The 12,988-nt window shown below is 38.1% G+C and overlaps 2 protein-coding genes across 3 annotated transcripts; one reads left to right on the top strand and one right to left on the bottom strand.

Moving 5' to 3' along the window:
• The first annotated feature begins 566 nt into the window (after positions 1-566).
• On the top strand, positions 567-7,623 carry LOC148649103 (uncharacterized). Of its 2 annotated transcripts, XM_088605320.1 has the most exons (5): positions 571-1,495; positions 3,318-3,471; positions 4,910-4,945; positions 5,970-6,023; positions 7,273-7,623. In XM_088605320.1, exons 1-5 carry the CDS (start codon positions 1,391-1,393, stop codon positions 7,305-7,307), a joined length of 384 nt encoding a protein of 127 aa, XP_088461446.1. In that variant the 5' UTR covers positions 571-1,390; the 3' UTR covers positions 7,308-7,623. The 2 variants fall into 2 exon arrangements, with proteins under 2 accessions (XP_088461447.1, XP_088461446.1); XM_088605321.1 differs by lacking the exon at positions 5,970-6,023 and having other exon boundaries at positions 567-1,495.
• Positions 7,570-12,403, bottom strand: cybrd1 (cytochrome b reductase 1). Its single transcript, XM_088605319.1, has 4 exons — positions 12,063-12,403; positions 11,047-11,255; positions 10,246-10,400; positions 7,570-10,094 (listed from the first exon to the last, which is right to left on the bottom strand). Exons 1-4 carry the CDS (start codon positions 12,253-12,255, stop codon positions 9,797-9,799), a joined length of 855 nt encoding a protein of 284 aa, XP_088461445.1. The 5' UTR covers positions 12,256-12,403; the 3' UTR covers positions 7,570-9,796.
• Positions 12,404-12,988: the final 585 nt, after the last annotated feature.

Genomic DNA, 12,988 nt, shown 5'->3' on the forward strand with positions numbered 1-12,988 from the left:
CTGAGAATTTAAAAGAGATTAATTGTTCCAGAAATACATGCCCTGTCGTGATTTCCCAGCAAACTGTGAGCATACAGTGTTGTACTTGTACAGGCAGACAACTAGACCTACAGCAAGTCTGTTCGATGTGTGAATATACTGTATCTGCACTTTACCTGTGCTTAACACTGTTGTATCAGTGTCATTATACTGTTGAGTAAAATGTGCCATCCATGCTTCAAGAAATACCATTTAAAACATTTTAGTCATACAAAACTGACTGACAACAAGTAGTATGTAGTCATAGTTGTTAAGTGCAGGTTATTATGTACTCTCATAATATTGGATGACGTTGAGTTCTATATAAAAAAAATGTATAAATGTCTGCAAGAATCTTGGATTCATATATTATACAATGTTGTTTTTAAAGAAAAACTTTATATAGGAAATACCTTGCACTACAGAATTGTAGAAATCGAAGAAGAAGCAACGATAGACGTTCGAATATATACTGCACAGTACATGCCGTTCATAACAGCGTCTGCCTCTGACCCATTTTTGAACACATTTAGGACAAGCACTTAGAAGAGCACTTCAGGACTATATAACAGCAGGAACATAAAGAACTGAGATGTTTCTATCAGCCATCAATACATTTTTGTTTTTTAGAAAAGTAAAATAGTAAACCGAGTAGTGTAATATTTGACACCAGCAATTAAGAACAGCCACGCAGTTTTGGACTACTGTACTGTTAAAAGGGTAGACAAAAGATATTTGCTGACTTGTATCTGATGTGGAGAAGCAAGTATTAGACGCATTTTTTCATTTAGTCTTCTTCCAAAAACTCAAAACAAAACAATAATAATAGTTATTATTGTTAATAGTCATTTTCCTCTTTTTTTTTTACAACGTACAATTATTGGAATTATTACGTAGATAAAACAGCATCTATCTGAAGTGTTATGTTCACACAATTTTTTGTATTAATTTCTGAGTCTGTACTACTTTCTAATCGGTACTACTAAATGCACTGAGCGTGGTGTTGTTATTCAAAGATCACGACAAGAGGTCCTTCAACTGTCCTTCGTTTCATCTTTTCACTATTGTGAAACTTATAAAACGAAAACGTCACTCAGAGAGGCAATTCATTGGAGTCCTAAAAATCTCCTGTAGATGTCGCATTCTCTAATTGGTTTGAAATTACTATAAAAGGGACATTTTTCGACCATAGGTAGACGGATTGAGTTTTAAGTAAAATACATTTTTTTTTTTACAAAACAGTAGTCATTAAAACATAAAAAAAACATTTGAAAACGTCGACATTTATAGTATATAGTACCTGGCAGACACTTTAAAAGGTAGCTTTCAGTTGTTGGAGTGCCTCTACGGTAGATTTATTACACAAGGGAAGATGAAATGTATACCTTTAGTGATGTTATTAGTACTCATCCTGAGAACTGGAAATGCGAAAGAGACAGACAAGAAAGAAAGCGCGGTTAACACCCATGAAACAAAGGTGAGTACAGGTAATTTTCTGCATTCAAAATGCAAGACGTTTTGAATTGGCTATACTTTTCTGGTATAGTTAAAATAATACTTTTTAAATACTATGCTAGTAAAGCAAAAAACCCGTGTTGGCCTTAACCTAATTTATGTAAAATATCTCCTCTTGGAGCATTCTTCTGAGCATTGTATCGGATGCTCTAGACTGGAGCTTCTCTTAAAGAATACGTTATTTACACATCCTTTGGAGAACCCTGGATAAAACTTTTAGTAGGCTAACAGACACCTATTTAATCCGAATGTTCAAATGTTTTTACTGTTATCAACAACCTGAAAATAATAATTCTTTGATTTTCCTATCTGTTTTTGTATTATTGTACTATTTGTATTTTGTTTTTGTAAATTTCATGTTTCTTGTTTAAAATTACTAACACTTTGGATCTGTTGTGTAATTTGAAGCATACGTAAACTCGTGACTTGTGTTTTCAATGTATATGTCATTGACGAGATGAACTAGAAATTAAGATTATCGTCTTCGGCTATGGATGTTAGTGTTAATTGTATTGATTGGTGTACATGAATGTTAAACAGATACCAGATTATATATGCTACAGACAAGTAAACCTTGACGAGACAGAGGAAGTGAAAACAAAAAATCTAGAGAAATAATTGAAGAAGAAGGAACAAAAAGCTGCTTTTGACCATAATTACTCTATTAATTTTACATGGACATTCATAACTATTTTTAATATGTTACCATTCTGCTATCTCCCCTCACTGTGTATTTTCTTCTCTCTGTAAAGTGCTTTGAAAATTTAATAAAGAAATAAAACTTATTATTATAATGTCATAATGATAACTCATAGCTATTGATTCGGTTTAATATAAGAGCTACATAAAATGGAACTGAAAATGATGTTCTTTTAGGAAGGACTATAAATGCTAAAATAAAATGAAGGTCTATCAAGTAACTATAGGGACTTTGGTTTAAGGTCTGTCTGTATCCATTAGTGTGATTAAGAAACTAATCAAGTTTTTTTGTTTCTATAAGACTAACAATTGCCCAGGGTAATTTTATCTGTCATATCATAAACAATAAGCTAAGCTAGTAGCCTTTATATTTATGTATAACATAATATATAATTGACTGTACTATTTCTTAATAGACTTTTACTATTTAATCACTTTAAGTTGTTACAAGGAGTATTTCTTACCTGATACATCTAGTTCTTCTTAGATCTAAATTTTGCCCAATGCATAACACACGTTATCTAATATGTATTTAGATACATCATATTGGGTCTGTTGTGTGATGTGATGAGGAACAATAATGGTATCATAAATCATAATCAGAGCACACCAGTTGAAGGATCCACTTAGAAAGTCAAAGATTCAGCCCTGCTCCTTGACTGTATGCAGCACACACATGCAAAGGAACAAAGGTTTATTCCATACTGAAAAGAGAAGAAAAGAAACACAACTTTTCAGGCTCCACAGCTAAAACTTGTGTTTTTTTCACTTCTTTTTCAGCACGGAATAAATCTTTACTTGTTCCTTTGCAGCCTACGCATGCTGACACAGCCGTCTACATGAGCTACTTCATGACACACAGGAGATGTGTGACATGGAGATTTTGTGATCTCTGGTTAGTTTATTTTCTTTCCATAATCCTTAACCTGTGTTCTGCAGATAGATGACTGGCAATAGCTAACTCTCAGCTCAGCCCTTATATGTACTGTATGTTTTCCAGAGTTTTTATACATATATATATTTTCCAAAGCCCTTATACTGTACATATGTGTTTTCCAGAGTACTTATGTGCATATGTTTTCCAGCTTGGCTTGGGTTTCCATTCTGTGAGCCGTGATACTGACAGAGGCCAACAGCGCTGGGAAGCTCCGGCACCAGTACGGGACACCAGGTTTTGGGCGCCAGGAGCAAGTGACTTTGTGGGATTGATGGGAAGGCGAGCAATGAAGAGGGTTGCAGGTAAATTTGTGGAAAATATTTTTTTAAAAGACATTTGGACTCAAATGTAGCTGTCAGTGTTGCTGCCGGTCTGCGCACGTATCCCCTGTCTTCAATGGCACTGCCAGACGCCGATTTGCAGAAGAAACCACTCACCCCCTGGTAAGCACGTTCCTTTAAAGGCAGAAACTTGCAAGCTGAGGAACCTGAAAGGAACAAAAAGATGTTATAAGAGACGCCATAACCCTGACCTTATTCCAGCCTTCACTGCAGTCTGTAAATCAGGCTTTCAGCACCCCCTTGTGTAAGCAAGAAGATTGCATACTATTGTCTTACATTTTTACTGAGCTAGGAGTATAACTTTCACTAATGGCAATAACCAATTCAGGGTCACAGTGGGCAGGAGCTCACCCTAGGAAGCACTGGGTACTGGGCACAAGACGGGATACTCCCTGGATGGGGAGCAAGGCACATGCAGACACAAACACACAGGCACTCACATTAGTGTCAGTTTTTACAGAAGCCAATTCACCTACCAGCATGTCTTTGAATTATGCCACCCAGAGAAAACCCCATGTGAAAACAAACAGATACAAACTCCATACAGATAACACCTCAGGACTTGAACCCAGGGCCCAAGAGCTGCAAGGCAGCAATGCCAACCAGTGCCACCCCACCTGAGTAATACTGTTTCATAAACATCACACCTTGAGTAAGTTATGTAAAGACTTCTTTGACTGTTTCTAAGACGCCACAAAGCAGCCTTTAAATGCTAAATGCATTTTTTTTCTTCTGTCCATGGATGTTAGGATTTATAGCCAATAATGTTATTTTACTGTTTTTGTACGCAGTATCGGATTTCCCATTAGGCCCAGTGCCTAGGGAATACGACATTTTTAGGGAGGGAAACACTAGTGACTAATGAAAAATGAGCTGAAATATCATGCTTGAGATCGACTATAGGTGCTCTAAATCAATAATCATGCGCTATCTAGCGGCTGTTCTAGAAACTAGAAGTATCGAAGTGATGGTTGCTCGACTCGGTCCATCAATCACGTGGTTTAGCATTAGAATAGTTTAAAGTGCATCATGTCAATCGATGTAATTCAATTGGCGTTCACCTCTCTTTTTGCACATTTCGCAGTGAAAGTGCCTAGGGCCTGCAAACACCAAAATCCGGCCTTTTTGTAAGTTTGTCTTACATTCGAAATGTGACATTTAAAGATCAGGGTCAGTACAACAACAAACCTGATATGGTGTCTAATTGTAGCTGAGGTCAAAACAAATATGAAGGGATCCCTGATGAGCTCAGTTTAATTACATTTGAACAGCCCTAAACAGAAATGTGTTCTGAATTGTGCACGGCACTGTTTTTATTTATTTAGGACAGATGACATTTTCCTAAATAGGCAGAATTTATGACAAATGACCATTAAACATGCTCTGTTTTGTTTCCTAGCAATCCACAAGTATGAAGATTTGGGGAAAACAAAAAGTAAGTATGAAACAGTATTTATCACAAGTGATTACCACATATAAAAGAACAGCAAATAGCATCTCTTGTAATTATTTGTCACCACTCCCTCGATCTGCTGTGCAGTGGGGTTACCAGTGCAAACTGGTCCCAGGTGAAGGCTGCTCTGTAGTGGTGAATGAAGTGGGTCCCCTCTTCTACGTGAAGTGTTTTGGGATCGTACTTTGGGGGTAAGAAGCTAAATTTAAGGGCAAGCAAGTATTATTACTCAGCAATATTTGACAGCACAGGATCCTGATGGTATATTAAAGTCAACCAATATGTTGGACTAGAATGCTGTGCATATATAGTACATTGCTGAAGAGGTTAAGAACGAACATATTAGTGCCAGCAGCTACATTATATCACCCTGCAACTCACAACTGGCAGCCACCTGAAGACCTCCTGGGAAAAACTAAGATTGCAGCTGGATGATGTGTTAGTGGGGCCAGTATGGGGTGCTCTGTGTGGGTCCCCATGCCCCAGTATAGTGATGGGGACACTATATTGTAAAAAGCATAAGACGTAGAACCAAGGTCATTTTTTTTCTGCGGTCATTAAAAATCCCAGGGTGTTTTTCGAAAAGAGTAGGAGTGTTTCCCTGGTGTTCTGGCTAAATTTCCCATTGGCCTTTACGAATCATGGCCTCCTAGTAAACCTCATTTATGAACTGGCTTCATCCCTCTGTTCTCCTCCCCACTAATAGCTGATCTGTGGGTGCTGCACATTGGTGGTGGAGGGGAGTCCACATTACCTGTATTGTGCTTTGAATGGAGTGCCCACAAAAGCTTTAGATAAGTGTAAGAATATTATTATATTATTAGATATTACTTTCTAAACCATTAGCTTTAGACTTATATGCTCCTTTCTTTATTTAGAAATCATATTTGGGCAGTTACAAAGGATCAACAATTAATGTTTTCAAATTGTCCTACTAGTATAGCAGTTCCTCTAGCCTTTACTACACAGGGGAAATTTCCTTGTTTAATGGAACACTCTTTTTCAGAATTTATGGATGACATGTTTATTGGACTGCTGGGAAAGAGAGCAGTAGACTCAGGTACATTTCCAATTCTAAAAACTAGATTTGAATTTGACAAATATTTGAGAAATACATATTGACACACCTTGTTTTAAAAACAAGGTTATTCGCTAGCTTAGAAAGATCCAGCAGTATATTTTTGTAACATCGTGACTAAAATTATACACAGTATTCTAAATTAGGTCTTCCTAGTGCATTAAACAGTTTTGCCTCAAGATCATTTAATTTACCTGCTGCACATTTAACAATATTCCCTAACATTGTTCACCTTCCCCATGCTCATCGTAGGAAAACAGACACACCTTTTTCAAAGTAGCTTTTTCAGGCCAGTGCTTCACATCTTATGTTTAAAGGTTAATTTTCACTAACTGCATGCAACACTCCACTTGGCTGTATTTAATGTTTTTGAATGTCTTTTGATGCTTGTAGCGTATGTTGATTTTCCTGTTCTGATATTATCTGCAAACTTCAAAAGATTGCACAGTGTCCCAGAATGTAGATTACTGATGTTAATGGTCCTAATACAGATCCACATCTACTCCACATTAGTGGAGTGTTACTATTGTGGAGTGTTACTCCACTAATTACAAGACTCAATCTGAGCATTTACACCTTAACTGTACTCTGCTTTTCTACACTAACCAGTCCTTAATTCCAAAAACATGCATTACCTGGAATTCCTATAGCCCTTAATGCAAAAATAAAAGCTTTTCTGTGGAAAAGATTTAATTTTATCAAAAGCCCTCTGAAAACCTAGATATTTCATATACTCTGTCTGTATCTATTACCACTATTGCTTCTTTAGTCCCATTAATAAATAAATGTGCTCCCTGAAACGTCTGTGAACGCACTGTCCTTCTTTAAGGCAGACAACAGTGTTTGAGAAGCCTGCCCTCCTACTCTTCATGGGAATCCTGTAGTGGTGTTGCTAGAGCACAGTGCAGCTTCTCTTGCTTTTACTTTGAATACCACATCTAATATCTGTAATACTTCTGTATCTAATGTACTTATAGTTTAAATATGGAACTTCTTACATCAACTTGTTTAATAAGTTCCTTGGAAACACATTTTCATGTTGTATATATTTTCCATTGTTGTCTCTTACGCTTTAATTACTATGCTTTTGTTGCTGTAGTACTGAAAAAAGCTTAGCCTCTTTTATAGAGCTTTTTCCCCACAATGCCTTATAGTTTGTCATTGCAGGACTGAATACAGAGTAATGTATCTATCCCAAATAACCTGCAGATTCTTTCTGTTTCTGCTTCAGAATCTCCAACAATGGAAACCATTTATCAAAGATGAAGATGACAGTGCCAAAACAGAAGATGAGTCTGTTCCAATCGCAGATATTTGAAGTACAGTACAGATGTATTCTATTTGTATCCACTGGAATTTCTGAAAATCAAGTCCAGATCATCTTGATTTCCCGTTGTTTTGAGCTCTGTCAAGCATTTCGTATAAAGCATCAAAGAAATTGATTAATTGAAACAGAATTTTATTAACCTACAAATGACATAAAAAAGCATTAGCAGAAAGTCGGACACTGAAAAGAAGCCAATCCAAATTCAATGCTACAACCATTGCCTTTTAATAAAATAGTACATTCTGCATAACAAAATATAGTGCCGTCTATCATTTTATATGAAATAACAAATATTCAAAGGTTGCTATAAGTTACATTTCACCTCCAACAAAAATACTTGTTACAGCATAAACCACTGAAAATGCACTGCAGAATTGTTTTCTTAAGCAATGCTGTAAACAATTCATGTACAAATTTACAAACTAAACCCATGTTTTTTTAATCATAAGATTTGAGTTGTATGTTTACTCTCAGTGGAAATATTCATCCAACCTGAATAGCAGTTATTTTCATATAAAAATACATCAGTTTTCTGCAGGAATGTTTTAGAACAAAAAATGTATACTGAGCATCAAAGGAAATGTCACTTTTAACTACAACAAATTCACAGTTATTGACAGACAAATACCCCAAATTTGTATAGTAGGTCACTAACCAGAAATGACCTAAGTAAATTAATTTGGCTGATTAACTGATTGGTCTGCTGTGGAAGTCTTAGTCTAGAAGCCTGTGTAGCAACAAGACACTCCTGACCAACACATTACACACAGAACCTCCCAGTCTTAGTGAGGTCTTGTGTGGTTTCCCAGAATGTGACTTGATATTGATGTAATGTGTTTGACTAAGAGTTTGCTCGATTAGAAACTGCTAGCTGTGAACACCTAAGTCCACATGCAGCAGTGCTTTGACTTAGTAAGCCTTCAACATACAGTACCAATAGCATCAAATCAAAGTTCCCCTGATAAGAGGGGCTTACTGACTCTCTGTGACTGCGTTTTTCTTTCTCAGCTTTCATATTGACATTCAATGGCCTGTGGTCAATCAATTCTATCTTTAATGAGTTGATTTTGTAAGTAAGCATTGGTCAAAGTCACTCAAGGGTATCACCATAATCAATTATTTTAAATGATGCCAAAAAATCTTTAATCGAGGTTCCAAACACGCATGCACGTTTATATGCCATATACTACATGCTGTAAACATACACGTGTTTCTTTGAATGCTGAGTATACAGTATAAAAAGTACCTTTCTTTAAAAACGCAAGCTCACTGCTCTTGCAACTTCAGTACCTCTCCTGCTTGTAAAATTATGCAAAAACAACAAGCTTGTACATATTCTACAATGCTTTTAACTGCACGCCTAAACATAGGGATAGTATGAGAATGTTGGTTTGTGACACTTAGTTATCACGTGGAATGCACTTTGGGATTCAGAAACACTGATGGAAATAAACTATGTACTGTATGATCTTGGTCCACAAGGCAGAGCCTTGAAACATTTCATGGTATTATACAATATGTCCTGTAACAGTGTTTCCAGACCCGGAGTACTCCTGTGCCTTCTGTCTGTTTTTTAACTGGACTCCGTACTGTCTCGACATGTATTATTTCCAAGAAAAGTTGCCCACAGACTTATTTCAGCTAGGTTTAATGTTTTCTAAACAACTGATTCGTTATCCATTAATGATGTGCTAAGCTAATGACCCTGTCATTATAAGCTCAAACTCATAGTTTGTGTGCTGTCACATGAGAATCCCAGTCACAGTCAGCTAGTGACATGATCCAGAGTCGAATCCGGGATCATAGAGCTCAACTTTGGTTCAGGTGACATGATTTGCTGGTTCAGTCCCTCAGGAGGTTCAGTTAAGAACCTTTTATTTTCAGTAGGGCAGAGGTCAGCACCCTGGACTGAAGGCACACATGTACTGGGGTTTACTTTCTATACACCAATCAACTTGGACAGCATGTCTTTGGACTGTGGGAAGACACTAGCATACCAGTATAAATGCATGGGCAAAATCCCCACAAAAGGCACCCCAGGCTGGAATCTAATCTTCCCCAGACTATATAAATTTCCTATTTATTGCTTAAAATATCTGAACGTCAATGTAATTCAATAACACCAGCTGTGCAACAGTTGCTAATAAGGAATAATGGATGGAATGCAATTCTAATAAATTCAGTAAGGAGCTGTAAATGTATTTATAAAAGTACTGGAATGTGACGCTGAGGCTGTCTGTTCAATAAATGCAATGCCGTAAACAAACCGAAGTCTGAGCTGGAGAACTGGTGCACAGTGTTTCAGAACGCTGGCTAAGAAATGGGATTTGTCCTCCTCTGGTCTTGGCAAAGATGGAATTTCGGCACGTCAAGCAAAGTTTCTGTCCACCGTAGGCTGCCGATCTTGTCGGAGGCAGCGCAGGCTGCCCTACATGGTTGACCTTTGCCCTGCCTCGTCCTGGTTGGGGTTCCTCCTGCGGGCCTCGCTGCTGGGATCCGGCTCGTTTCGGACCTCGGCGACGGAGTCGGACATGGTCAGCCCCTCCCGGTCACTTTTACACCCGCCTCCGTTCGTGAGCCTGGCCGGAGCCGACTGCTCGCTGGGGCGCTTCCAGGGGGAGCGGGTGGCTATCCAGAGAATAAGAGCCCCGTACAGCAGGAGCAACAAGCCCAGCACGTTGACAAAGATGGCTTCTGGAGGGGAGCTGCTGTACTTGGGGTTATTTCTGAGGCAGACAATAAAACAAGCAGTCAGTGACAAGACACACAGCCAACGAGACTTTGAAGAAAGCCAGTCTGACAGGCTGAAGAGAAACAAGGCAGACTTAAAAATATGAATTCTTGCGTGACAAGATGACAATCTCCTCCCATACTTACAAGCTGAAAATGAGCTTTTCTGTGATTCCCATCAAGGCAGCAGCAATAACGGATCCAAAGATGAAAAGGCCACTGAACACATGTATGGGCATGAACGCAGCTCTGATGGACACGGGGGTAATGGGGACCAAGTAGATACAGAGACCTAGAAGAAGCTGTTGACACATGTGATAGGAGGGTTTTTGACCATGTCTTTTAAACATGACGGTCCTGCTTTACAACCAATGACATTTCAGCGGCAAATACGATTCTGCCCACTAGGGGGTACTAATACCTCATTTTCACCTCATGACCTACTCGCTATTTATATTAAAAGAATTCCGGTTTTAGGCTTAGTAAAAATCAATACTAAAATTTGTACTACTCATCCCCAGGAAGGTGTCTTACATCATAAATAATCAATGTAAGCTTAAATAAATTCATTCTCTCTCCTGCATCAGGAGAAGACAAAAACATCTTCAAACAAAACGGCTGAAGAAGCAATTGCACGCCTTCTATTTTTGAGAATAACCAGTTTTGTTTTCCGAAGAGTTTCTGCCACACTTGCAGCTTAAATACGTGCATAACAAATGAAATACGCATTTATTAAGGTCGCAATATGTGCTCACAATCTAAAATAAACAAAAAGGATATACTGATATGAAAGCACTTCGGTTTATGTATTTTAAACGTGGTGTATTATTCCCTCAAAACCTATGCAGCTTCCAGATATTAACGGAAATATATGCAGAAAACGTGATTTAAAACACGCAGGGATTACTGACAGTAGTTTCTTTCCATGCAGAATTCCACAACACTCACCTGCAGAGCATACAGTATGACAGCAGCCAAGCCAACCCAGCTGTGCAAACTGTACATATTGGGAATATTTTTGGTGTTGTGAAAATCAAACACTGCCACCAGCGAAATGATGGCGATAATGAAGGCCAGGGTATTTAAACCAGCGTGAATGAATTTCATCATCAGTTTACTGCACTTCCACGTCCATGGTAGTCTGTACACCACAATAGCTGTAAAAATGGACATTGTTATGTTAGATTACAACGCAGTTCATCAACAGAACTTGGTTGCACGCAGTCGGATTACAAAGAAGCACACTGCGATGCGTCTGCAAACATCTCTTTCCATCAGAAAATTAATCTCGTACAAATGATCTCCTGTTGTTTTAGGCGTCAATACCTGAGAATGAATACGCTTAAGCAGTCAGATTTCTAATTAAAGATATACAATTTAATCTACAGCATTAATAAATAGAGGGTAAAGGGAGATTCATCCAGCGCTCTGTTTCAGGAATTAAGCAGCACCTACCTATGTTGAAAAAAATCAGATTTCCAAGTGAATTAATTTTCTAGTGGCACTCCAAAGGATTAACGAATGCACTGTGATGGTGCAGGCTTTAACTCCAGGGGGTCTGAACTTTTTTCAAGACAACCTCCTTACAATTCTAAATTGTTACCATAAAGCCATGGTAATACCGAGCAAGCCATTGTAGTGTTCGTAATATCTAATTTAATGAATCAGCTCGATATCCATTTAATAACTTTTACTCACAAAAATCAAGCTCATTAAAACAGCGCTATTAAGAACAACGGCGAAAAAACAGCGTTGCGCAACTTGATTTACAACCCTGAGAGTTGTTTTTGAAGGCGTGTTTTACTGTACACTGTCAACTGTGAAAACTTTTCAATGCACGTTTCATTTTTAGTTTAGGACAAATGTCATGGAACACCGAAACGAGTAAAATGTTATGCAAACTACGCAATGAACCATTAATTCATGCACACAGCTCAAAAGCCACACGAAAAAGAAACTCTCACCGATTCCCTGAATGAAAATAAACCCCGTCACGGTAAGAACTGGATGCCAGTTAAATTCTGCCTGGTCTCCGTCCCATGCCAAACCCCCTCTAAAATAGAGGACCCAACGCAGCACGAAAACAACGGCGACGAAGCCCACAGACAGTGAGGTCGCTAAGAAAAACAAAAACTGTTTGTAATTCTCCATCGCCATCTCTGCCGCTCGCAAAAGAGCAGCAGCTGGACTGAACGGAAGAAGTGACGGACTTCCTCAGAAGTCAGGAGCGGCGAGCAGAGGAATTCTAGCGGTCACTGGGGGATGGGAGACTTGGAAACTTGTCTGAACTGCGAACGCTACTCGATTTTATGCGCCAAGCGCCCGTGACGCTGCGTTTTATTCAAACCTAGTATTTGTTTTTTAAACAAAGTTCGTTACGCAAACCTACACGCAGCAGTTATGAAACGAAAGAATTTTCGTAGCTGAGAGACATTACCTTGAGAGCCCATAGGTGACTAACAGGACGTGTTCTGTTTATGGCTTTACATAATTAGATGTTATTATTACCAGGGTATTACAAATAATAACATGTAATTATCCAATCTACTTGGCTATTATTAAAATTAATCAAACTCAATACCATAGTAAATGCCCTGTGTTTAGTTGAACTATCTTCGATAAATATATTATGCGTAATATGTTCCCCGTTGATTTTTAATTTAATTCAACATTTTTATCAATTCGAAGTAACTGTTAGGACTTTTGTAATAAGATATTTTTAATACTTTTATGGCACAAAGTCAAAGGCAAGACTTCAAAATACCCTTTTGTGATGAGTAGCAAGTCAAGATGAAATATACATGTCTGTAATTGTTGACTTTAACCTTAAAGCTTTGCCTTGAAAAAATGAGGATTTCCAACGAAAGGTAGGACCATGGTAGGACCTTGT

Source organism: Lepisosteus platostomus, chromosome 14, assembly GCF_059453375.1.
Source record: "Lepisosteus platostomus isolate fLepPlt1 chromosome 14, fLepPlt1.hap1, whole genome shotgun sequence".
NCBI lineage: Eukaryota > Metazoa > Chordata > Actinopteri > Semionotiformes > Lepisosteidae > Lepisosteus > Lepisosteus platostomus.

Excerpts from the sequence above, each read along its gene's own strand:
- cybrd1 (XM_088605319.1), bottom strand. The coding sequence starts at position 12,255 with ATGGCGATGGAGAATTACAAACAGTTTTTGTTTTTCTTAGCGACCTCA. Across the intron at positions 10,401-11,046 it reads TCATACTGTATGCTCTGCAG|CTTCTTCTAGGTCTCTGTAT; the intron begins GTGAGTGTTGTG and ends ATGTGTCAACAG. Across the intron at positions 10,095-10,245 it reads GAAAAGCTCATTTTCAGCTT|AAATAACCCCAAGTACAGCA; the intron begins GTAAGTATGGGA and ends TGTCTGCCTCAG.
- LOC148649103 (XM_088605320.1), top strand. The coding sequence starts at position 1,391 with ATGAAATGTATACCTTTAGTGATGTTATTAGTACTCATCCTGAGAACT. Across the intron at positions 1,496-3,317 it reads TTAACACCCATGAAACAAAG|CTTGGCTTGGGTTTCCATTC; the intron begins GTGAGTACAGGT and ends TATGTTTTCCAG. Across the intron at positions 6,024-7,272 it reads AAAGAGAGCAGTAGACTCAG|AATCTCCAACAATGGAAACC; the intron begins GTACATTTCCAA and ends TTTCTGCTTCAG.